General features: G+C 42.0%; 1 protein-coding gene across 2 annotated transcripts in view; it reads left to right on the top strand.

Moving 5' to 3' along the window:
- Positions 1 to 22,211, top strand: part of TMTC1 (transmembrane O-mannosyltransferase targeting cadherins 1) — a 265,193-nt gene that overhangs the window by 175,898 nt on the left and 67,084 nt on the right. For both annotated transcript variants that reach the window (XM_007446305.1, XM_007446306.1), the window contains 2 exons: positions 12,846 to 13,013; positions 20,414 to 20,527. In XM_007446305.1, the coding sequence (XP_007446367.1) occupies positions 12,846 to 13,013; positions 20,414 to 20,527 (282 nt within the window). The remainder of the gene's footprint in view (positions 1 to 12,845; positions 13,014 to 20,413; positions 20,528 to 22,211) is intronic.

Here is a 22,211-nt window from a genome sequence, read left to right as displayed (position 1 = left end):
CAAAAAAAAAAAAAAAAAAAAAAAAAGAAAAGAAAACAAAATGGTGTCTTCCACTCTAATCATTTAACAGATCTGGATATTCTTCAAAATAGTATCATACTCAGTAGACATTAATTGTATGAAAACTTTTACTGAACCTTTATTATATGTCAGTCACTATGCTAAGCATGTTATATTTATTTTATCAGTTAATTCATGCTGTATGTTCCTGCAGTCAGAGTGTGACATGAGTGTGATGTCACAAAGCCTCTGTTTCCTCATCTGTGTCAAATGAAGATAATAGCGCCCAACTCAGTGAGATTTTAATGGCATTAAATGAGATGGCCATTTATAAAAATGTTTTGTATAAAAAACTTATAAAATGCTTTATATTGTACATGTTCAATAAATAGCAATTGTTATTGTTGATATCAGCTTTCTGATGTAGCTAATACCATTATACCCATTTTACAAAAATAAAGCCTGGGCTCTGAGAGGTTAAATAACTTGCCCAAGTGACATAGCTAGTAAGTGGCAAAGCAGTGGAATATAGATCCTTGTCTGCTGACAGATCTGGCACCTTCCAGGTTATATTGCTTCTCTGATAGTAATGTCTTAGTATTCTCCTCAATTGAAAAAGATGAAGAAAATATGAACATAGTAAAATACTTTCAGCTCAACTCCATTTGGAAATCAGCGCAGGATACTTTCAAGAGTCCTGAGATCTGAATCCACAGCACTTGGTGTTCTGAGTGCATGTGTAGTAAGATTTTCTAATCCAAATACAAGAGAAAATTTTTTGAGGAAATAAAGGGTTGGAATTTTAAACAAGAGGTTAAATTTCATTCTTCTGGAAGAGAGCCTTAGGTAGACATTATAGAAGCCCATAATATTGTCATCAACCATTTGTGAGCTGTCTTATTTAAAGTCAGGGATTTCTGTCTCCCAGGTAGGTGTGTCCTCCAAACACCCACAGAATCATACCAGCTCTGGCTCTTCCTGTGCTGCCATATCTTCAATAGACCTTTTTGTGACTCCATTTCTTTTCTCTAAAACAGACAAAGTCATGCCCTGCCCTTTTTCCACTAGGAATAAGCTGATTTGGATTAAAATAAAAGTTTGAAATATAAAAAAAACATCAATATTACCAAAAGCAAGTGCCTGCCTCTCAGAACCTATTTGGATTTTGCTGCATTTGGCAAACTTGGTGCAGAGTCATCCAAAATCAATTTCAGGAAACCGGTCTTCATTAAACAGATGGCTGTCCTTTTCTCTCCAAGTTCCCACATCTGTGTATCATCGTGCTGATGTCAAGCACCCATCATTTTCCGAGGGTTTGTCTTTACTGCCCAGCGTCTCCTGGATTCATATCCATATCATCACTGTGCCCAGCCAGGCCTCTTTCCCCCTCCAGAGCTGTCGTCTTGGCAGATGCCAAGGCCATGTGACAAGGAAGTGGAAGTGTCTCCTGCCCCTTATAGATGGTCCTGGAGGCTGAGGAAGAGGGCACGTCACTAGTCCAGGTACACAGCTCTGAGCACAAACCTGAGAGTTTAACTCAAATTTGGGGGAACTGGGGTTGGAGGAAGCCGAGGAGTTTTTGAGAGAGCCATTGTACCTCTCACAAACCCCAGCCTTCCTTCACAGTCATTGTTGTAAGTAGCACCATAAGGGAGCCGCTTTTTTTTTTTTTTTTTTGTATTTTTGGCTATGTTGGGTCTTCATTTCTGTGCGAGGTCTTTCTCTAGCTGCGGCAAGCGGGGGCCACTCTTCATCGCGGTGCGCAGGCCTCTCACTATCGTGGCCTCTCCTGTTGTGGAGCACAGGCTCCAGACGCACAGGCTCAGTAGTTGTGGCTCACGGGCCCAGTTGCTCCGCGGTATGTGGGATCTTCCCAGACCAGGGCTCGAACCCGTGTCCCCTGCATTGGCAGGCGGACTCTCAACCACTGCGCCACCAGGGAAGCCCCAAGGGAGCCGTTTTAATTATGGTGCTGGATTCCATTGTTATCTAAAATTGTGCAGCTGAGTCAGAAATCAAAACCTATGTGGGGAAACTTCTGTGCTGTGGCTTTAGAGAGTTTCTAATGACTTCATTGGAGGCAGTTTATACATGCTGACAGTTTTCATGAAAATGGGGACTTTCTCCAAAAAAGATTTTACTCAGCAGAGACCAGCCATCCCCATCTCAGTGGAGAATGGTAGACAGTTGGGTAAGGAGCTGCTGGAATCTTCCTCAGGGCTGCAGAGAATGTTGCAGATGCTGCAGGCATTCCTTGGAAGGTGCCAGAGCACCAGGTGATGCCCGGTGCATTTAATAAACCTACACGCTGGCTTCCACGATGCTGAAGGATTGTGTCCAAGCCTTTTATACACACGGGAATCTGCTCTGCATGGAAGATTCTCTTCTTTCCTTCCATTATTGACCTTGACAAGAAAGAGCCATTCTCCATAGCATTCGTACCCAAGTGCTTTGAGGAAAACATGTACTCTGTGGCTTTCTTGAAAATTCAGATCATCATCTTTATGCAGAAAATCCGTGTTGTCTCGAAAACTTCAGCAAACAAGAGGAAGATGAAATAGAAAGCTCAGTTGGTAGGTGAACTTCCTACTCATTAAGTGTTCAAGTTAAGGAGCCAGTTTCCAGCCTTGGGATCCCATCCATGAACACTACAGAGGTCATGTCCACCCTCACTGAAGCCCAGGCGAGTTTCCTATATTTTTGGTATTAAAATATCCCAGTTTGGCCATTTTACAAGAAAAGCCCAGAACGAGTCGGACCAACAGTGCTCTTTCATCCTCTGCCTTTCTGCCTGACAATGAACAAGCCACTTAAATCTTCTAGCTTCTGTTCTCCCTCCATCCTAACCTAGCACAGACCCAAAATACCACCTGCCTCTCACTTGCACTTTGAAATCTGTGGATAAAAAGGACAGAAATGGGCAATTTATTTGGCATTGCATGGCTTTAGGGTCAGAGTTTTACAACCAAAAGAAACTGGAATAATCTTTTCTTCTGGTGATAAATGCCAACTTTATGGATGTCCTTTTTGAACAGGCAGGAGAGTTTGGGGCTTAAATCATTCTTTCACAGAAGTTTTGGTCTCTTATTCTTATCTCAAGAGAAGCGTATAATTTAATGGCTCCTTTTTTGTATTTTATAAAAACCACATTAGAATGCTTCAAAAGACTAAAATTTCTTAGAATCGATGAAGCAGAAATAGTCGTTGAGAGCTCTCCAATAAAGTTGTAGAATGTGATCAGAAATCCATTCACATGCCAGATTAAGGGTGATTTATTCACTTCAGTGCCAAAGAGCAAATTCCTAAACTACTTTAAGAAAACATGAATGAGTGGAGAGGGGAAAAGTTCTGGACAGAAGTAAGTGAAGGCAGAGCCAATAATGTGGATGGAACTGATCAAGAAAAACTGGGACCACAGAAGGAGAAGTTAGACCACCTGTGTTTGAGGGAAGAAAGAAAATTTTTAAATTGCCCTACTCTTAGAAAGAGATGCCATTTGTTTTGTATAGTTCCTAAGCTAATGGACATATCAGACATGGAGAAATGGAAGACAAGTGACTCTTTTCCGTATTCAATTTTGAGAAATACCTTCAAATCACACCTATTAATTCTAAATGGAATTTTTAATCTTACACAGGTTGCTATTGAAACAGTACTGCAGTATTTATTCCTCAGGATGCAAAGTGAGAAATGTCACCTCTGAAAGAACACCACCTCTGTTATCTGTTATCTGACACTGGGGATCCCTACTGATGAGCCATCTATGCATATGCTCCTTCAGAGCTGCTGGAAGAGAGTGATGATTATTTGGGAGCGAATCAAAGTTTTGCCAAATACTCAAATCATCAGAGAAATCATTTGATATCAATAAAACCTTACTTTAGCAAATCCAGTAGAAGGAGAACTGACCTGGGAATCAACACAGCTCAGTCTATCCTGTGCTGCCTGGCTATCCTGGGGGAATCACTTTCGTATCTGTAAAACCTGAGTGTTGGCCTTGCCCGATAATCCCCTAATGTTGCTTAGATCTTCGTGACACAGTTGTTCCTGGACTGGCCAAATTAGGGGGTGAGGAGAGAAAGAAAGATAATGCAGTGAGTTTTTCATAAAGTTAAATCAATTCATTTAAAAAATTATGAAATTATATGTTTCCTATATTTTTGGTATTAAAATATCCTTTCTCGGGCTTCCCTGGTGGTGCAGTGGTTAAGAATCCGCCTGCCAAGGCAGGGAACAGGGTTTCGAGCCCTGGTCCGGGAGGATCCCACGTGCCGTGGAGCAACTAGGCCCGTGCACCACAACTACTGAGTCTGCGCTCTGGAGCTTGAGAGCCGCAACTACAGAAGCCCACGCGCCTAGAGCTTGTGCTCTGCAGTGGGAGAGGCCACCGCAATGAGAGGCCCACGCACCACAGCGGGGAGTGGCCCCCACTCACCGCAACCAGGGAAGGCCCGTGCGCAGCAAGGAAGACCCCACACAGCCAAAAATAAAAAATAAGTAAAATAAAAATAAATAAATTTAAAATATCCTTTCTCTTCCTGCATGATGAGAGCAGGAGGGGATATACAGCCCTCCATTAGTTCCTCCTCCCCCACCCAACTCCCTCCTTTTGGACATTTTGCTGGTTTGGGAAATCTGAACTCCACTTACCGTAGTGCTGCATGGTCTCGAAGGTCCCTTTCAGCTCCCAAGTTCAACTCTTTGTGACTTAGAATAAGCTTGTGGAAAGCATGCATTTTTCCTCTTAAGAGTTGAAACACATATTCGTCCTGCTCAGTTTCAGCAAGATGCCCAGGTAGGGGAAGGGGGACATGTCCCCTGGGGGGGGAGGCAGGAGCAAAGAGGAAGTTCATCTGCCACGAGGACAAGCTCTCTGAAGGGCCTGGCAGTGGGCACTAGGGGATGGTCTGGGCAGCACTGGTGTGGGGCCTCCTCCGTGAGCTGATAGGTTGTCCTCATAAGCAGCAGGAACATGTGTTGCTTAGAAGTTCCCACGGACAGGCAGCAGTGAGGAGTATGTGCCAGTAGGAAGTAAGAGCCTAACAACTGGGGCGGGGCAACAAGAGCAATGGCAGATGCCCCATCCATGGGGCCATGGTGCAGGCAGCTTATCAAAAGAGGTTGCAGCCATGAGAACAGGTCAGATGTTTGTGTATCCGTATCAAGTCGTGAGGAGAGACTCAGGAATTGTGCTGAAGCCTAATATCGAAACCTGGCTCAGAGCACAGGTAAGGTTGCTCACAGGGTGACTGGTACTGAGTCCAGTGTGTCCCTCTGTCCCCCTACACTAGGTTTTCAAAAGTCCATCAAAGTTGTTCCTCAGAATACCATGGGGTAAGGATGGGAAGATTTGACTTCAATGTGTTCAGCCCCTTGAGACCTGAACTCAGAAGAGGAATGAGATCTGGGAGGTAGACCTTGTCAGGTGAGGGCTACTTTCCAGGGCAGTGCCCAGGTAGGGAGGGTCCTGGGGTAGCACGGGACTTGGTAACGGTCACCAGGTCATGGTGAGGGTGAGTGCTGTATGAGTGCTTCCTTCCAGGAAGGAAGCAGCAGCGCTTTGCTGAGGGACTCAACTGACTGTGTTACAAAACTGGAGATTGTAGGTCACATAGAACAGAGCAACGGTGGGAATGAGTGAGCTGAGAGGAGGTCAGTGTGCTCATGGGCTGAGGATCAGCTGACCAATCTGTTGTGCTCAATTAATTGTGCTCAGCCAATGGCACAAAGTGAGGATAAACTTGAACAGTTATTTACTGTTTATTTACTGGAATCATGGCCTTACTATTAGAGAACCCTGTTAGTTATAAAAGATGAATGTTTATGTCTGAGTCCTTAATGGAGAACAGCAAATGTCTTGGAAACCAGGATTTGAACATAAAATTTGGAGAGTAGAATCTGAATTCAGATGAGACTAAATGGAATAATATATATGCAAATTGCTGTAAGCTATGCTAGGTAATTGCAAGTCATTATTTCAGTCTGCCTTGTACAAATGAGGAGATTGGGTGAGTCAAAGTGGAAGGAAATCAATGTAGCAGAGTGTAGGCCTCTCCTTCCCAGCCCTTTTCCCCCTCCTCCTTCAGTACTATAAACCTCTGTTTCTTTTTTAACCTCATGCACTCAAAAGTGAACAACCCCAAAGGAAAAAAAAAAAACTCAGCTCATGACAATGAGAACAGATTGGTGGTTGCCAGAAGCAGGGAATGAGGGGTGGGCAAAATGGGTGAAGGGGGTCAAAAGGTACAAACTTCCAATTATAAGTTAAATAAGTCCTGGGCATGTAATGTTTAGTTAATAATACTGTATTGTATGTTTGAAAGTTGCTAAGAGAATTAGATATTAAAAGTCCTCATCACAAGAAAAAGAAATCGTAACTGTGAGGTGATGTATGTTAACTAGAGCTATTCTGGTGCTCATTTTGCAATATACAGAAATATCAAATCATGATGTTGTACACCTGACACTAATATGATGTCATAGGTCACTTATATCTCAATTTTTTTAAAAAGTGAACACCCCTAACTTAACAGGCTAGCATTCTGAAACATAAAACTGGAGGAGGTTATGAAACGTGCCCCTGGGAGTGGAGGAGAGACTAGCTTGTGGGTATCACACACCCAGTCACCTGCCTGGAGGTTGTGAATGGATTTAAGTGTTGCCATTTCAACCTCCCTTCCATTAAGAGCCCTTGTCGTTATTAGTGAATCTATTTCTTTCCTTTGCTCTTGGATTCTGTGCTGGGAAATACATCTCAAACCAGTGACTTCTTATACAAATTTTAGTAATCTTAAAATATCCTCCCCCCTGTTTTAGAAACCTGGATTGTCTTGCCCTCATGAGAGTTGGGACCACCATTTTGTATGTTTGTGTTTTCTCATAATACCCAGAACAATAGATGCTGCATTAGAGAGTATTGTAGAAAATTAAAGAACACTGGACATGTGACACAGCCTGTACAGTCAGGTCTGTGCTAATATAGGGGAAGAGACGAGGGGACGGCAACAACTAGTGAATTGTCCATTAATGCCTTTGCTTCAAAAGTGAAGATGCCTAACTCTAGAATATGATGATTTACGGAAGAAGAAATGGCAGAATTCAGGTCCTAGAGCTGAGTATACTGTACGAGGGTTGAGAAGGTTGTTTTTCTGACTTTTTAGAATTAGATTCAGAGTGACTTGGGAGGTGGTTGGCTTTGGCCAAAAGGCCTCTCAGGCCCAGATGGAAAATTTGTTGTGGCTACTGGAACCAGGCTGAGAGGGAAGTAAGCCAGGCTCAGGTGAAGGTGCCTGTGAAGGGAAACACTGCACCCTGAGTATGGACAGTACTCCTGGTGATAAGTCATCTTTGGGCTCGACTTGGATTGATTCATTTTTAAGTTCACTTTTGTTTCCATGTTAGTTTCTGGTACCTTCCATCGCAATGTTCAATCACACTTAGGAAGCAGCCCCTCTTACATGCAGGTGCTTAGCCTGCAAAAATGAATAAAACTGTAATCTAGCCTTAAAACCTGGCCCAAACTTCCAAACAGTTAATGCTTTATTTCTTATCAAAGTTGAATACAAAAGCTTTTTCGTTATGCATTAATTCACCAAAGAGTTTATGTTTTTCATTTCCTTCACTTTCACAAAGATAGACAGAATAGAGAAAGATTTGAAATGGATCTAAGGGAAGATTTGCTTAGTGCTTTTTGTGGTCGAGGTTTATGAACGTTCATTAACTTAAATATGTGGCCATATGTATTTCACATATGACCAGTGTACCTTGTTTTCTGCAGTATTTTGTTCTATAAAAATGATGTATGAGTCATACCTTTCAGAAGCCAACAATATCATACAAGGTATTTTGAAGTTTTAAGGGTGTTCTTGGTGGATGCTCTTAAAAGACTTACAGTTGTCCTGTAAATTAGACAGTTTGGGTCAATCTGGACTTTGATAAACTAGGTTTCTTGAGGTGTATTTACAGATCTACCACATATTTTATTGATGTAGTAATACACACATGAACACATAGACACTGCCCTTGAAAACACTGATACCTTGTATTCAGTTCACAGAGCACACCCACATATATTATTTCATTCTCCATGCAACAACCTTTCAAGGTAGCTGCATTTTAAGCTGCCTTGAAGGCAGGCAATATTTAGCCCTTGTAACACAAACAACTAAGGCCGGATAAGGCTCTGTAAGTAAATCTGTTGCACAGAGCTCACCAGTATCAGAGAAGAACCCAGCTTTCTAGACCCAGTTCTAGACTGTTTATTCTCCTCGCTGCAAACCCCCAAAGTCTGCACTAGAACACTTTTGTTCCACTACACCTAGTAGTGCTCTAGTTACCTTAGGAAGTTACTACATTTACAGGAGCCAAATACAGAGTTATCTGTTTCCACCTGGAATACATGTAAACTCTGCACATTTCCTGCCTTCTACTCTATTTAGCAGAAAATAATGCCCTAATAATAATAATATTATTATAACATAATATTAATGCTATTTATTGTTTAGTGTGTATCATCCACTGTGCACAGTGTAAAATTATTATTCCCTTTTACAAAATAAGAAAATTAAGAACCAGGTAATAAATAATTTGTCTGAAATCAAACAACAGTAAGTGTCAGAATTGAGAGGCAAACAGGTTTTTTTCTGATCCAGACCCTGCCTTACTTACCACTGGAGGTCTCGTAAATTTTAGAGCTGGTAGGTGAGCTGGGAGGTTGCGAGGAAACATGTCATCTTCAAAGAGGTAAAAGAGAATTAACAGGCTCTCAGAAGGTGAAAGCAAAGGTGTTTTTCTCCCAGTTTGCTCCATAGGTAATGCCGAGAAAAGAACAGAACAAATCTATTTACGGAGAAGTAAATGTAAAGAAGCTTTTCATACCCAGCCCAGCACCCCTAGGGTGGGGAGTTAAGGAAATGCACGAGAGAGACCTTTTTCTTGGAATGTGAATAAACTCTCACATCCAAATGCATTCAGTCTTTTGGGAAATTTCCCCATCCATCAAATGTTTGAGATAAAAAAGAAAAGGCAAGAAATGGGGACACTAATGAACCTGGGCCAGCTTCCAGGTTCAATCTGATCTGAGGAGCCACCATTGTCTCCCTGGGGCTTCCTGTGCTATAGCGTCAGACACCTATTTGGGGCTCACGGTTCCAGGGCTTTACTGTTAAACCATTTGGGGTCAGCATTCATGAGACCAGAATAAGATCTGAAGGTCAGATAATTTGCCAGATGGGGATTCAACAGATCAACATGAAGTTCATTAGGGACATGTTTCATTCAAACTATCTAAAGTTGGGAATTTTTTAGAGTAATAAAATAGGAAGAATGTGTCTGTCTTGTATCATTAATGCTATTTATAGATATCCTCAGTGGGTTGTTTGAGCTTAAGTTAAAAGGTAGAATTTCAATTCTACTTAATAGCAAAACACTTCTCTTTGCTGCATATAATTAAACAAAAAGGTGAAACCCTAACAAACATCATAAAATGCTTGGCCCAGTCATAGAAAATTGTCATCTCTCCAGGGTTGATGTAAATGGGAAGGGGAAATGTTGTTCTTTTATCACTTAAGAGCATGAAAGTACATTTGTACTATCTACAGACGACTAACTACTCACAAAATTCTCAAACAACAGGTTTAAACATTTTCTATTCAAATTTGAAAGGACAGACGTTGTTGATTGATATTTCCTATTCATTTCTCTTTGGATTTGCAATTTTTAAAGGAGAGATGCAGCTTTCTTTAGTTTTTATAAGCACTGTGGGCTGAGCAGCTTGTCAGTAAAATCCATTCAAAATTGGAGATCCCTGTGGCCTGTGAACAAGAGATCATCTCTGTGCTGCTTTCTCTGGGACAGCCATGGTGCTTCTCAAGTGTGCTTTGAAAATGTTTCTCCGTACTGAGCTAAGCCATTCAGCAGCCAGCTGGGCTCCTGGTTTTCCAGGTTATGATGTTGGCAGTTGGCAGTGGTTTACACTGACTCCTTTGGGCTCTCTGGGGAGGTCTCTGGTCAGAGCCCAGATTTTCCTTAACCAGGTTAAGCAGGCCAAACTGGAGTCTGGTTTCATTTCCCTGGAGGTCAGAAAAGTATGTAGTTTCTCATTTGCTTGATTTTCCACTTTCAAAATGAGGACTTGCCCTGCCCCAGTAATGGAGAGAGCAGTCCTACCCCTCTGTGGCTGAGATCTGCAGTAAAGCAGATGTTGAAAGATGAAATGTCATAATAGAGAAGCATCTTAATCTCTGATATTGTGTTCAAGTTTTTAAGAATGTGATACCCTCTAAGAAATTTGCAAACCTAAGTGGAGATGATTTTATATGGCTTAGCATTTCTTTAAACCATATGTCAATACAAGGACTTCTGAAAAAAAATGATCATGTTACTTGATCCTGATGCCTGTGCTGAGTGGAAGGAATGGTATTCTCCTTCGATTTGGCTGTAGCAGGGCTCAACAACTGTGGCCTGTGAGTGGAATCTGGCCCATCTCCTGTTTTTATAAATACATTTTGTTGGAACACAACCATGCCCATTTGTTTACATAAGTGTCAATGGCTGCTTTCCTGATACGAAAATAGAGTTGACTAGGAAGGACAGAGCCCATATGGCCTGAAATATTTACTCTCTGGCCTCTTACAGAAAAAGTTTGCCCACTCCTGAATTATAGCACAGTGTTAGGGCCATGGGACTTCTGATCTGACTCTATTCCTAGCTTTTGGAGCTATGGGCAAGTTATTTAAGTCCTGTAAGCTTTAGTTTCCTCATTTATGAAGTGGGAGATGCTGAGGATTGCGTTTTTTAATTAGATAATATATTTATTATCTAATATAATTAAAGCCAAATATATAATATAATATATTTAAAGCCAGTACTATCCTTGTTCCGGACCCTACAAATATTGGACATAAAGATCTTAGCACAGTGCCCGACACAGTGTCCGACACGTAGGGAGTACTCAACAAACATGCAAACGTACAAAATAGCTAATTTGGTTGCCGGTATCTTCATTATCCTCGTGTTCTGCCACTTGGTGGCCATTGCTCTGGAGCTGTTGGAATCCCAGTGTTTCCGTTCCCCACCGCTCTGCCAGATGGCAGCTGTTTCCTACAAGGAGGCAGTTAATGACCATTGAGATGTCATGTATGGAGTGATTGGGAAGGAAGTAGGTGAAGCTGTGTGATAAGGTGTAAGGAACATAGGAATCAGCCAGTCAAGGCAGAACCCCAGTGTCGGGACAGCAGATGGAGTGTGGGCTCTGGAATCCAGAATTCCGGGGGTTTTGTCTTTGCTCTACTGGACATGAGCTGTGTGACCGAATTCAGCAAATGCGTTCGCTTCTCTTCTTCAGTGTCTTCAGGAGTTTAATGCTGCTAACAGTGACCCCCAGGGATGTAAGGATGAACTGAGCTCCTGTAGAGAATGTACTCGGCACATAAGACGTGCTCGATTAACATTGCTCCTCAGAGGTGCTGCTTTACAAAGGCAGGGGGAGAAGAGAGAGGGCACTGGGGACCTGGGTGCCTGCAGGGTGTGCCCCCTGCATTTCAGTACACTCTTCACATGTCACCTTTTCAATGAGGCCTCCCCTGACCGCCCATGTGAATATCTCACCTTCCTTCCCCTCCTGGTCTCCCTCCTTCACCTTCCTGCTTGATTTTTCTCCACCTAACGTATCATATTTGGTGGGACCTACTCTGGGTCTTACTTGCTTGGTGGCTGTTTTCCCATCCATGTGAGTTCCAGGAGGATAGGAATGATTGTTTTACCCACTGATAACATTCTTGGTGCCTGTGACAGTGGCAGGCACATAATCTGTGTTTTACTCATAATTATATTTTTAGTACTCAGCATACTGCCAGTCACATACTAGAGAGAGAACAAATAATTAATTGAACAAGTAAATGAGTTATATTAATTTAGGGCTTCTTATAGTATTAGTGTCGGGCTAATATAGGATTTCTTCATACAAGCTTGCTTCATTGTTAAAATATTCTATAATAATTTGTATTATCATCTTTGGAAAGAAGTGAGTTTTGACTAAAATACACACAGCATAATGAGTACAGACTAAATGTGTTTTTCTGAGGCCAGTCGGCAGGCAGGAAGCCTCTCTGCAGGTGCACAGGTGATGCGAGGGACCACATTCCATCCACCAAGCCAAAGCTTTCAGAGATGTGATATCAATGTGCCAAAGCCCCACTCCGATAACATGAGGGATTCTTCGTGTCTGTTGGGAAAGCTGAGCCAGAATCAGCATGAGAATCGGATCAGTGCAGCTTGTCTGTGATAGGCAGCACGCTGTGAGGCTCAGAAGCCCGCCTGTGGGAGGATCTTCCTTCAGCGGAAGGACTTTGGCCAGAATGGGGATATACTAGGCGGCACGTTTCCGGAGACCAAAACCAATGCCCCTTGGTGACCAGCATCCCTTCCAGGACCTGATAGTCCCCCCCAGGGACTGTCTCCCACAAAGTCTCAGGGTCCAAATTTGAACACATGGTGCCAGTAGGGTTATACAATGTCAGGAACATAAGGGAGCCTGAGTCAAAGGGTCCAGTCAAGACCCAAGACACACAGGATGGACTTTTCTGAATGCCTGAGCTGCAGAAATTCACGGCAATGTGAGCCTGCAAGGTGCACCTGTCATTCTCCACGCTTGTGCCAGAGAACTAGGCAGTGTGCCGGTGGATTCCATTTGAGCTCTAACATGGAAATGTGTCAGACAGGGCGGGTTATGTCTGTGTTTTCTATCACAGGACAAGCTCTGTTTGAAAAGTTATTTGCATGGGATGGAATACTCAGGGGCCTCCATTGCACCCCAAAGTCACCTGCTTCTCCGTCCTGTTTTCCAGCATGGGCTACTGCATCCTTTTCGTGCATGGAATGAGCAAGCTGTGCACGTGGCTGAATCGCTGTGGGGCTGCCACCCTGAGCGTGTCCACTGTGCTTCTGCTGCTGCTTTTCTCATGGAAAACCATGAAACAGAACGAAATTTGGCTGTCGAGAGAGTCTCTATTCAGGTATGACTAGAGGGTTAAAAGGGAATCTCTTCCCATTTATTTCTTTGCTGACATATTTGTTTCCAAACAAATGAGGCGACATGGGTCTGGCAATATTTATTAATCCAGAAACGTTTTTCAGTAAAGTTTTAAATGGAAGATGTCATTTTATTTTGGGTTTTAACTTTAGTTTTTTAAATGGTATTGTATAAAGTTTTATGGGAGCTCACTGTAAGTGAATGAATGGAAATAAGGCTCATGGGAAGGTTTTTGGGTCTGTGAATTGAGATGGAAAGTCTTGATAATGAGCTGAGCTGTAAAATCAGCCATAAACAAAATAAGATTGGTCAGTAAGTCTAATTGCATTGTTCAGCTGAGTGAATGAGAAAGGTGAGCACACAGCAAGAAGGAAGAGAGATGCAGAATATTCCAGGATATTAAGTTGTGATCTGTAATCTAGTTGCTTTGTTTTGAACATTAATTGTGAGCAAGGATACGAAAGCCTTTTTCATCTTGTTTTATGTGGTGTAGAAGCTGTTTCTGAATATAACAATGACAGTTTATAGCCCTAAATTGTTGTAAAGTATAAAACATCCTTTGGGTTGCTCATCATGCTGTGTTTCTGGGCTTAGTCTGTCTCCTTGATGTCATAACCCTGGTGACCTTCACCTGGCCTCCGCGGCTCAGCCACACCTGGCCTCCCAGCAGTAGTTCCCAGTCTCCTAGGGGTCCCCAGTCTTTGACCCCTTCCAGCTTCTGTCCTCACTTATGACCCAGTTGGCCAGGTCTGTCAATGTGGTTTTTATTTGGTTCCCTAATCGGCCAGTACCCAACACTTATTCTTTGGAGGCAAACAACTGAAACAGAGTTGGAATCACTTTCAAAAGGAGAAAATATGGAAAGAGCATAGGAGAGCGCACAGAATTGGGGAGTAGGTGAGGAAGTAAGCATGTAGTGGACGGGAAACAGGTGTCTGGATAGTCTGTCTTGAGGGGACCTGGGCACCTGCAAAGGAATGAATGGAGGGTAGATGTACCCCAATTTTCTCTCTCTTCACATCACAGTCCTAGGAAAAGAAAATCCTCTGACTAAGCCTGAGCTTAGGTCATGTGCCTTGTCCCTACTAGGGCACTGAGATGACAGAACTGGCCAAAGACGCTCCCCTGACTTCCATGGGGGGAGTTAGGGCAGGCAGAGCCCCTGGGCTTCCACTGAGATGTCACAGCAAGAGGGAATTCCCCACAGGAAACCCAAGCACCGGAAAAGGACACAGAATCTGGGCTGCCAGAAGTGAGTGAATGAGTGAATGAACGAATGAAGGAGTAAGACAAATGTTCACTGTACTCCTCTACCATTTTAAAACAATATATCTGATTTTGCTATTTGGCAATTTAACTTTCTTTAATAGAAAAAAAATTTAGTCTGGCATGCATGCACATCTTATCAGTTTATTTACTGTTACTATATCATTATCATTGTCACCATCATTACTTCAGGGGGTACTATAGGGACCTGTTGCCCTGTGGGTTTTTTCTAGGAATTGTATATCACTTTTAGCCTTCAGATTCTGTTCTGTCCCTGTCATACCCCCGACTTCAGTGCAGTTCTCACAGACTACAATGGACTTGTTCCCTCTTACTGCCCACTGCTGAGGTCATTCTGTAAACACAGGGGCATGGAAGTTCAGGAATATAACTTCCTCCTGGTTTCTCTTGGCTTAATTCATTTTTTCTTTCACTTTCAATAGTCAGTGCTTTTATGAGAAACTTTAAAATGATTCTGCCCCGTGTTAAATCCTTTCCTTGAATAAAGGTACTAAGATTGATTGTATTTTCTAATGATGTTTACTGCTTAATCAGTGCAACTCTGAGGAAGGATTTTGGCAGACAGCATTTTATCTCAAGGATAACAAGTTAGTGTTCAAACCCTGTACAGCTGATGCCAGCAATTTAAAAAAAAAGGAAAACAGAAAAACAAAAAGCTCATTGACCTTGCATGCAGAGGCTTCTTGTTTTTTAGATGCAAGCATGTAGGAAGTGAACAGTTGATTACTAAAACACAGGCATTCCACATATGTGCTTAAAGAGACTTTGTGTCTTGAGAGGCCTTTGGTGATCAAATGGAATTTTGTGTAATGTGCAAATCAAAGCTATCAATAATTTTTAGAAAACTTTTCCTGTTATAATTTATTTATGTCCTGGGGAAACTTTTAAGTATCTGAGGCTTTAAGTTTATTCTTTTTCCTTCAAGACCAGATATTTATATGTATTCATCTTTCCTGAGTAATGTTCAAATCAGTTGAACATTTACCAAGAATCTTTGAGGCAAGATAGGATTAGTGGCTGGGAATTAGGCTTTCTGGCTTTCCTCCAAGTTCTACCGTTTAATAGCTGTGTGACCGTGGGTGAGTTACTTAACCACTCCATGCCTTAGTTTCTTTATTTTAAAATTTAGGAGTTTGGGATTAACATATACACACTACTATATATAAAATAGATAACCAACAAGGATGTACTATATAGCACAGGGAACTATATTCAATATCCTGTGATAAACCATAATGGAAAAGAATCTGAAAAAGAATATATATATATACATATACGTATATATGTATAATTGAATCAGTTTGCTGTACACCTGAACCGAACACAACATTGTAAATCAGCTATACTTCAATTAAAAAATAAATTTTAAAAAACGAAAAAATTTTTAAATTTAGAATAATGATAGTGTCTGTCTTCTGGGTGTACTATAAGAATCAAAGAGTATGTGAAAGATGCATAGGGCAGTATGATAAACACTGTGTAAGGCTTTCAGATTATTGCTCTGCACTGTGTTCCAGGACATGAGCAGGGGGTGGGGCGAGACACTAGAGGAGCCTGAAGTCTGGATGGGAGTCAGACACATGTACACATTTTAATGTAATGTAGCAGGTGGTAGACAGAGGCAGAGCAGGGTGCTGTCTAAGTGCAGGCAGGTGACTGGGACCAACCCAAGCCTTCAAGGACCATTCTCCTGTAGACCTGGGCTCAGTCTGGAAGGATAAGGAAAGCCTAAATTAACCATAATGGCCAAAACCAAGAGCTGGCCAACTAAGAAGAAGTTGCAGTAGTTCTAGAAGAGCTGATGTCCTTGACAGAGGCCCTGTTTCTGTTTTCTCCTCTGTTCCAGACTATCAACCCGTTGACCATCCTAGGTCATATGGTCTCGTTGAGGCCTCTCTAATTATATGGAGTGGTTTTGCTTGGCAGTACTATGAACAATCTTACAGAATATCTTAGGACAGACCTTTGTGTTAGAGACAATCCAAATTTCAGTCAAATTCCAGGGTTTCTAGCTGAGGCCTCCTGTCACAAAAAAGATCCCACTGAGTGATGTATTTTTAGGAGATACAGATGGAAGTTCCCCCTCACAGCTTTGTACTTTTATTGGCAAAAACCTCACACACAAAAGCACAAGAACCCAGCACTCGTGTCTCATCAGTGGCTCAGAGAGAGTAGTTTGTCCAAGACGAAATCGCTGTGAAAAGGAGGTGTCAGGTTTGAACCCAAATCTGATGTAAAAGCCAAAGCCAAACAGCCACACCTGTTTTTTGCTTTATGTTTTCTAACTTAGACTAATCCCACTATAAACAGAGAAAGACAGAGACAGAGACAGAATGAGAGATGTTCCTAATCATAGCTGCAAGGTACATTCTCTTTAGTTCTCAGAACAGGAGATTATTCTGCTATCTAACCTGAGGAGAGGGTAAGTAGTGACAGCCCAGACTTTTATATTTTGGTACCAACATAACACAATTGGATGAAATCTTTTCTTCCCACGCCCCCAAATCTTCAAAATACTTAGAAAGACAGAGCCAGCGTGTTTTCTTTTGCCTGCAGTTTGGGGTCTCTCTCAATCCCATGCATGAACTATTTGAGGGATCCGCGGGCGGCCAGTTAGGAATTTATGGCCTAGATCTTCTCCCCTCCCTGTAGGAAATACATTTCTCTTTCCTCCTCTCTGAATTGCTGAGCCAGAGAGATAAGCAGACCTCCCAGGGCAGAGAACATAAACCAGGGATTGGCAAACTCCTCTGTAAAGGCCAGACTGTAAATATTTGAGGCTTTGTGGGCCCTATGGTCTCTTTTGCAGCTGCTCTGCCGTTGTCTCGGGCAAGAGGCCAAAGACATCTATGTAGAAAGGTAAACACATTGATATGTCTGTGGCCCATCAGGCCATAGTTTGTTTACCAGTGAAATTCTAATGTTTCTAGTATCTTGCGGTACCTTTTTGGTTTATCAAACGTTGACCAACTTCAGGAATGATTCTGAGCTTATATTGACCTTGGTTGAACTCTCTGCTCAGCTACTTACTCAGTCTGTAACCTTAGAAAATGGTCTTAATCTCTCTGAGCTTCAATTTCCTCATCATGTGGGAGGTACAGTAATACTGCCCATGGGATAGGTTGTTGAAAGGGTGAGAGGAGATAGCCCATGGAAGTGGATGCTTAGCTCAGCACTTGATTCAAAATGAGCCTCCATAAGCACTGGCTAACCTGATGGTGGCACTGGAAACCTCAGGTTAAACAGGGTCACAATTGAGGAGAGCCATAAATTCTTACCTTCCTTTCCTGTTAACGTCTGGCTGAACATTTTTTTTAAATGTTTGTTTTCTAATCAGGAATTTGGGGGTGATTCTCCTGACCTATTGTTCCAGTAATGCCAACAAAACAAACTGATGTTCTACAAACTTGGAGAGATACCTGATAGAAGTGGCTTGATGTCTCTGTTATTTTTCAAGCCTTCTGCAAACGAGAGGTGTGAGGGAGAAATGCAAAGTGCATGAATTAAGATCCTGAGTTCAAAGGGAGACCTTAATTCATAATCCTTGTTGCAGTTATTAATAGGATTTGGGATCCAGCCCCATAACTTATGAATCCTACATTTCCTTATGGAGTAAATATGTGTAAGGCTGCACGTTCTGTTAAGACAGTTGGGACGACTCAACCACAGCATCCCAAAAGCAAACTGATGAGGCTGACCCTGGAAGGAGGGAGCAGCTTGGCCAGTCAGAGTGACCTGGAAAGTTTTGCCTTTGGTCAATTGTTTATTTTCCTTTTTTCACAAACTGTTTATTGTAAAATGAGAGACTGGAAAAACGTAGCAGTAAAATATCACAGAGAGAATGTAAAGGTCAAAACAACAATGGGAAAAGCAGTGTGTTCTTAGGATTTCAGTTACTCCACCCATGCCTGCTTGCCTGCTACAAATATTATTACTTCCATCCTGCCATCACTGAACAATGCCCTCATCTTAGCAAGGACGCTTTTCCACAGGCTGAACTCGGGTGAAACATAGTAGAGCAACTATGCTAATCACACAGAAGGGAGGATCAATTCCAATAAATATGCCAGTTATATCTATGCTGAAATCAAAGTTACTTTAAAATCTTCCTGTACCATGCACTATTTAGTTCTGCATAGAAAAATCAGACACTTTCCTGTATAGAAATTGGATTTTTTTAAAAGCCATTACTATCACTCTGAACTTGGTCCTGCCCCCATGACCTAAGGTACTTTGGGTAATGTCCATTTGAAATGTTATATTAAAATTCTAGCTTTGTGTGTTAGCTGGTGAGCTTCACCATAAGGTAATTGAAGGAGATTGATGATTTCACTGGCATCCAAATGGCAGCATTTGTAAATCTTTTGTCTTGGGTCAGTGGTTTCCAGTGAGAGGATTCCTCCAATCTCCTCTGTGGAGTCCAATCCTGGCTTCCAGTATGCAGAGTTTTACACGGGTATAATGGGGTGAGGGAGATTCCACTGTTCAGAAGATATATTTTCACTTAATCTACCTTGGAGGTACAGCTCTTCTGGCCCTCAACTGTACCTGTTGTTCCTGATCTCTCTGATTCAACTTTTCTAGAGAGTAAACGTCCTGCCTTTTGCTGGGATGGGGAAAGAATAGAGGTAATAGTCACCTGGATGTGCCTGGTGGGGAAGAGGATCTGGGGTCTAACTGCTGTTAATACAGATTTACAGCCCATCTGTTTCCAGCCACACCCCACACACAACAAAACATCCTAGCTACTGCCGTGCATTTGACATCACCATAACAGCTCTGTGTAAGTTGAAGTCTGCTGCTGTCACGTGATGCTGCCCTTGGGTTGGTTGCTAGCTGCCCACACTCCCTGTAAATTCTCTCCTCTGGAGAGTTCCTCAAGCACTTGGCCAGTGGATTTTAAGTGGAACAGTCTTTGCTGGTCCTAAGGGACTGGGCTTTTTGGGTTTTTTTGCCTTTGAACATTTTATTTCTTTTTGAATTAAAAACATTTTTTTTCTCGGGTTATAACGTTAAGGGGCTGTTATTTCAACAAAAATTCAACAAAGGTTACAATACCCTGACGTATTATCCTAACAGGTTTAATTTGTATGGAGTTCCCCTAGTGTTCTTACCTTTGAATTAAAAATTAAATGAAAATATGTCACCTAGAAGAGGAAGTGCATTTAAAGTTCAGTTGCCGGAAACTAGGTTGTTATCCTTTCTGCTTCCTCTCTGTCATCACCTGCTGCATTCCAGCATTTAACCCATGTAGGTTCCAGGAGTTTTCTTTCCAGACAGCCCCCAAACCCATCTACCCCTGACACCACCTCCTTGCAGGTGAGGGAACAGCGATTCTAGGAGCAAAGTCCTTGGGTCAGAATCCCGTCCCTGCCAGTTACCAGCTATCTGATCTCGTGCAGGGTGACTTTGTGAGGCAGTTACAAATGACAGCATGTCTTCCTCCTTGTGTCATCTTCAAAGCTCCAGTGTTACCCTCTGGGGCTCCCAAGGTATTCTGTTTTACCAGCTCGAGCACACTAACACACTCACCACTTAAGCAAAGTTTTTAACCTTTCTGAGCAAAACCTCCTTTCCTTATCTGAAACTTGTAGAATAATCGTACCTGTATTTTTTTTTTTAATTAGCCCCGGTTTAGTACATGGGAAGCATTTATCTCCAGTAAACCTTAGTAGGGAAGTCAGTCTACGGTCATCCCTCTTGTAATGATTTATTTTTATAGACAATCTCAATTTTTTTTTTTTTTTTTTTAAAAAGAAGGCTATAAATGAAGGAAGGAAGGAAGAAACTGAATTAACCTGAGCATGCCGGATTGTTCCCCTAAAGACTCATCTCTTACCACATCCTGCCACCTCTGCTTCATGTGCAGTAGCGTGTTTGTTTAGTTGTACACAGTTGTGCACAGCCTTCACTTTTCCACAGAAACATGTTTAGTAACTCATATAATCCACAAATTTTGGAAGACTTGGCCTTGATGGATGCAATGGACATTTCAAATACAGGTTCATGAAACTGTGAGTAAAACATGAAAGAAACTGACAACATTCTTAAGCAGTACTCTTTGTTACTCATTTTTTTAAATTTATTAATTTTTAGGTCTGGAGTTCAGACTCTGCCCCACAATGCCAAGGTTCACTACAACTACGCCAATTTCCTGAAGGACCAGGGTCGGAACAGGGAAGCCATCTACCACTACAGAACGGCCCTCAAGTAAGCAGCAGATGGGTGTCGGCTGTTGTGTTTCTTAGGCCCTTGTTTATTTCACTCACCCCTCCCAGTATTTGAAGGGTTGTTTGTTTCTCTTGGCAGTGAACAACTCCTTGGAGATGGTGTAGATCTGGGACTCCAAGTCTTTTGGCTCAGTGTTTGAGTCTAAGTCTACCTTGCTTTTAACTTTTAGTGTTTTCTTGTAAAAATTTCCATTGCTACACATTATGCAGTGAAGTGACACAGCTGAATACACATATACAGACCAATAAGAGTTGGTTGTCAAAAACATACTCGTAAGTTCTCAGGATATTTACTCCAGTGAATTCTTCCCAACTTAGGCTTCCCTTTTTACATAAATATCTAAGAGGGTTTCTATAAAGACATTGGAGTATAAAATAAAATACCCTGATAATTGTATTAAAGAGAAGGAAAATGAGAAGACACTTGAATACCGTATTGGGAATATGTTAATAAGGTATGTATATACATAAATATATATACAGTATATGTTTTTCTAATGTTTTAAAAAATTTTTTTAATTTAAAATATGAACAGCCTTGACACTCTCCTTATACTCATCCACTGAAAGAGAATATACCAAACATGGCTTTAGAGATGACTTTTAAGGGAAATTCAAATTTAAGGTCTGCATTACCAGCAGCTGTCTGCATTGCTCTTAGGTACTCTTTTAAATTGCAACTCTGACTTTCAAGGTAGTCTTCCCTAAGAGAGCCCAGATAGTAAATGTATTTAACCTGGAATGTGTGGAGTTGTGATAAGCGAACACAGCCTTGGAATCTCCCAATGTGGGCAAATCCTCTCCTTTATTGAATAATGTGAAGCTCACAGGAGTTTTTCAAAGAGGTTTCCATGCCTCTGCAGTATGTCCCACATTTGGTTGAATTTTCTGATACCGTTTCACTTTGGGACAAGCTCTAAAATATGTGTACCAAACAAATCATACATTTCACTGAAGTTCCCTCTAAGGATTGTCTCAAAGCTTAGTTTGAAATTGTCATTCTTAAAGTAACTGACCTAATTTTTAAAGTTATCCTTTTTTTTAATTTTTTTTATTTTTTATTTTTTCTGCGGTACGCGGGCCTCTCACTATTGTGGCCTCTCCCGCCACGGAGCACAGGCTCCGGACGCGCAGGCCCAGAGGCCATGGCCCACAGGCCCAGCCGCTCCGCGGCACGTGGGATCCTCCCGGGCCGGGTCACGAACCGGCGTCCCCTGCATCGGCAGGCGGACTCCCAACCACTACACCACCAGGGAAGCCCTAAAGTTATCCTTTTGAACAGTGTTCTACCTAAGTACGTTGCTCATCAATCAAATCTTTTAGACTTTAGGACCTGTTATTTAGTATTCAATATGGCAAAAATTTTAAACTGTACACATCAAGTTCCCTGCTAAATACTTTTCCAAAGATAACAAGAAATATAAATTCAAGAGGAATAATTGTAACAAAGATTTTTATTGAGGAAAGAAGTTTTTATTAAGAAATAGAAGACATTTTTAAAGATTTAATAAAGGGGCTTCCCTGGTGCTGCAGTGGTTGAGAGTCCGCCTGCCGATGCAGGGGACACGGGTTCGTGCCCCGGTCCGGGAGGATCCCACATGCCGCGGAGCGTCTGTGCCCGTGAGCCATGGCCGCTGAGCCTGCGCATCCGGAGCCTGTGCTCCG

Source organism: Lipotes vexillifer, unplaced genomic scaffold, assembly GCF_000442215.2.
Source record: "Lipotes vexillifer unplaced genomic scaffold, Lipotes_vexillifer_v1.1 scaffold477, whole genome shotgun sequence".
NCBI classification, from domain to species: domain Eukaryota; kingdom Metazoa; phylum Chordata; class Mammalia; order Artiodactyla; family Lipotidae; genus Lipotes; species Lipotes vexillifer.
This window is presented reverse-complemented; position numbering and strand designations above follow the sequence as displayed.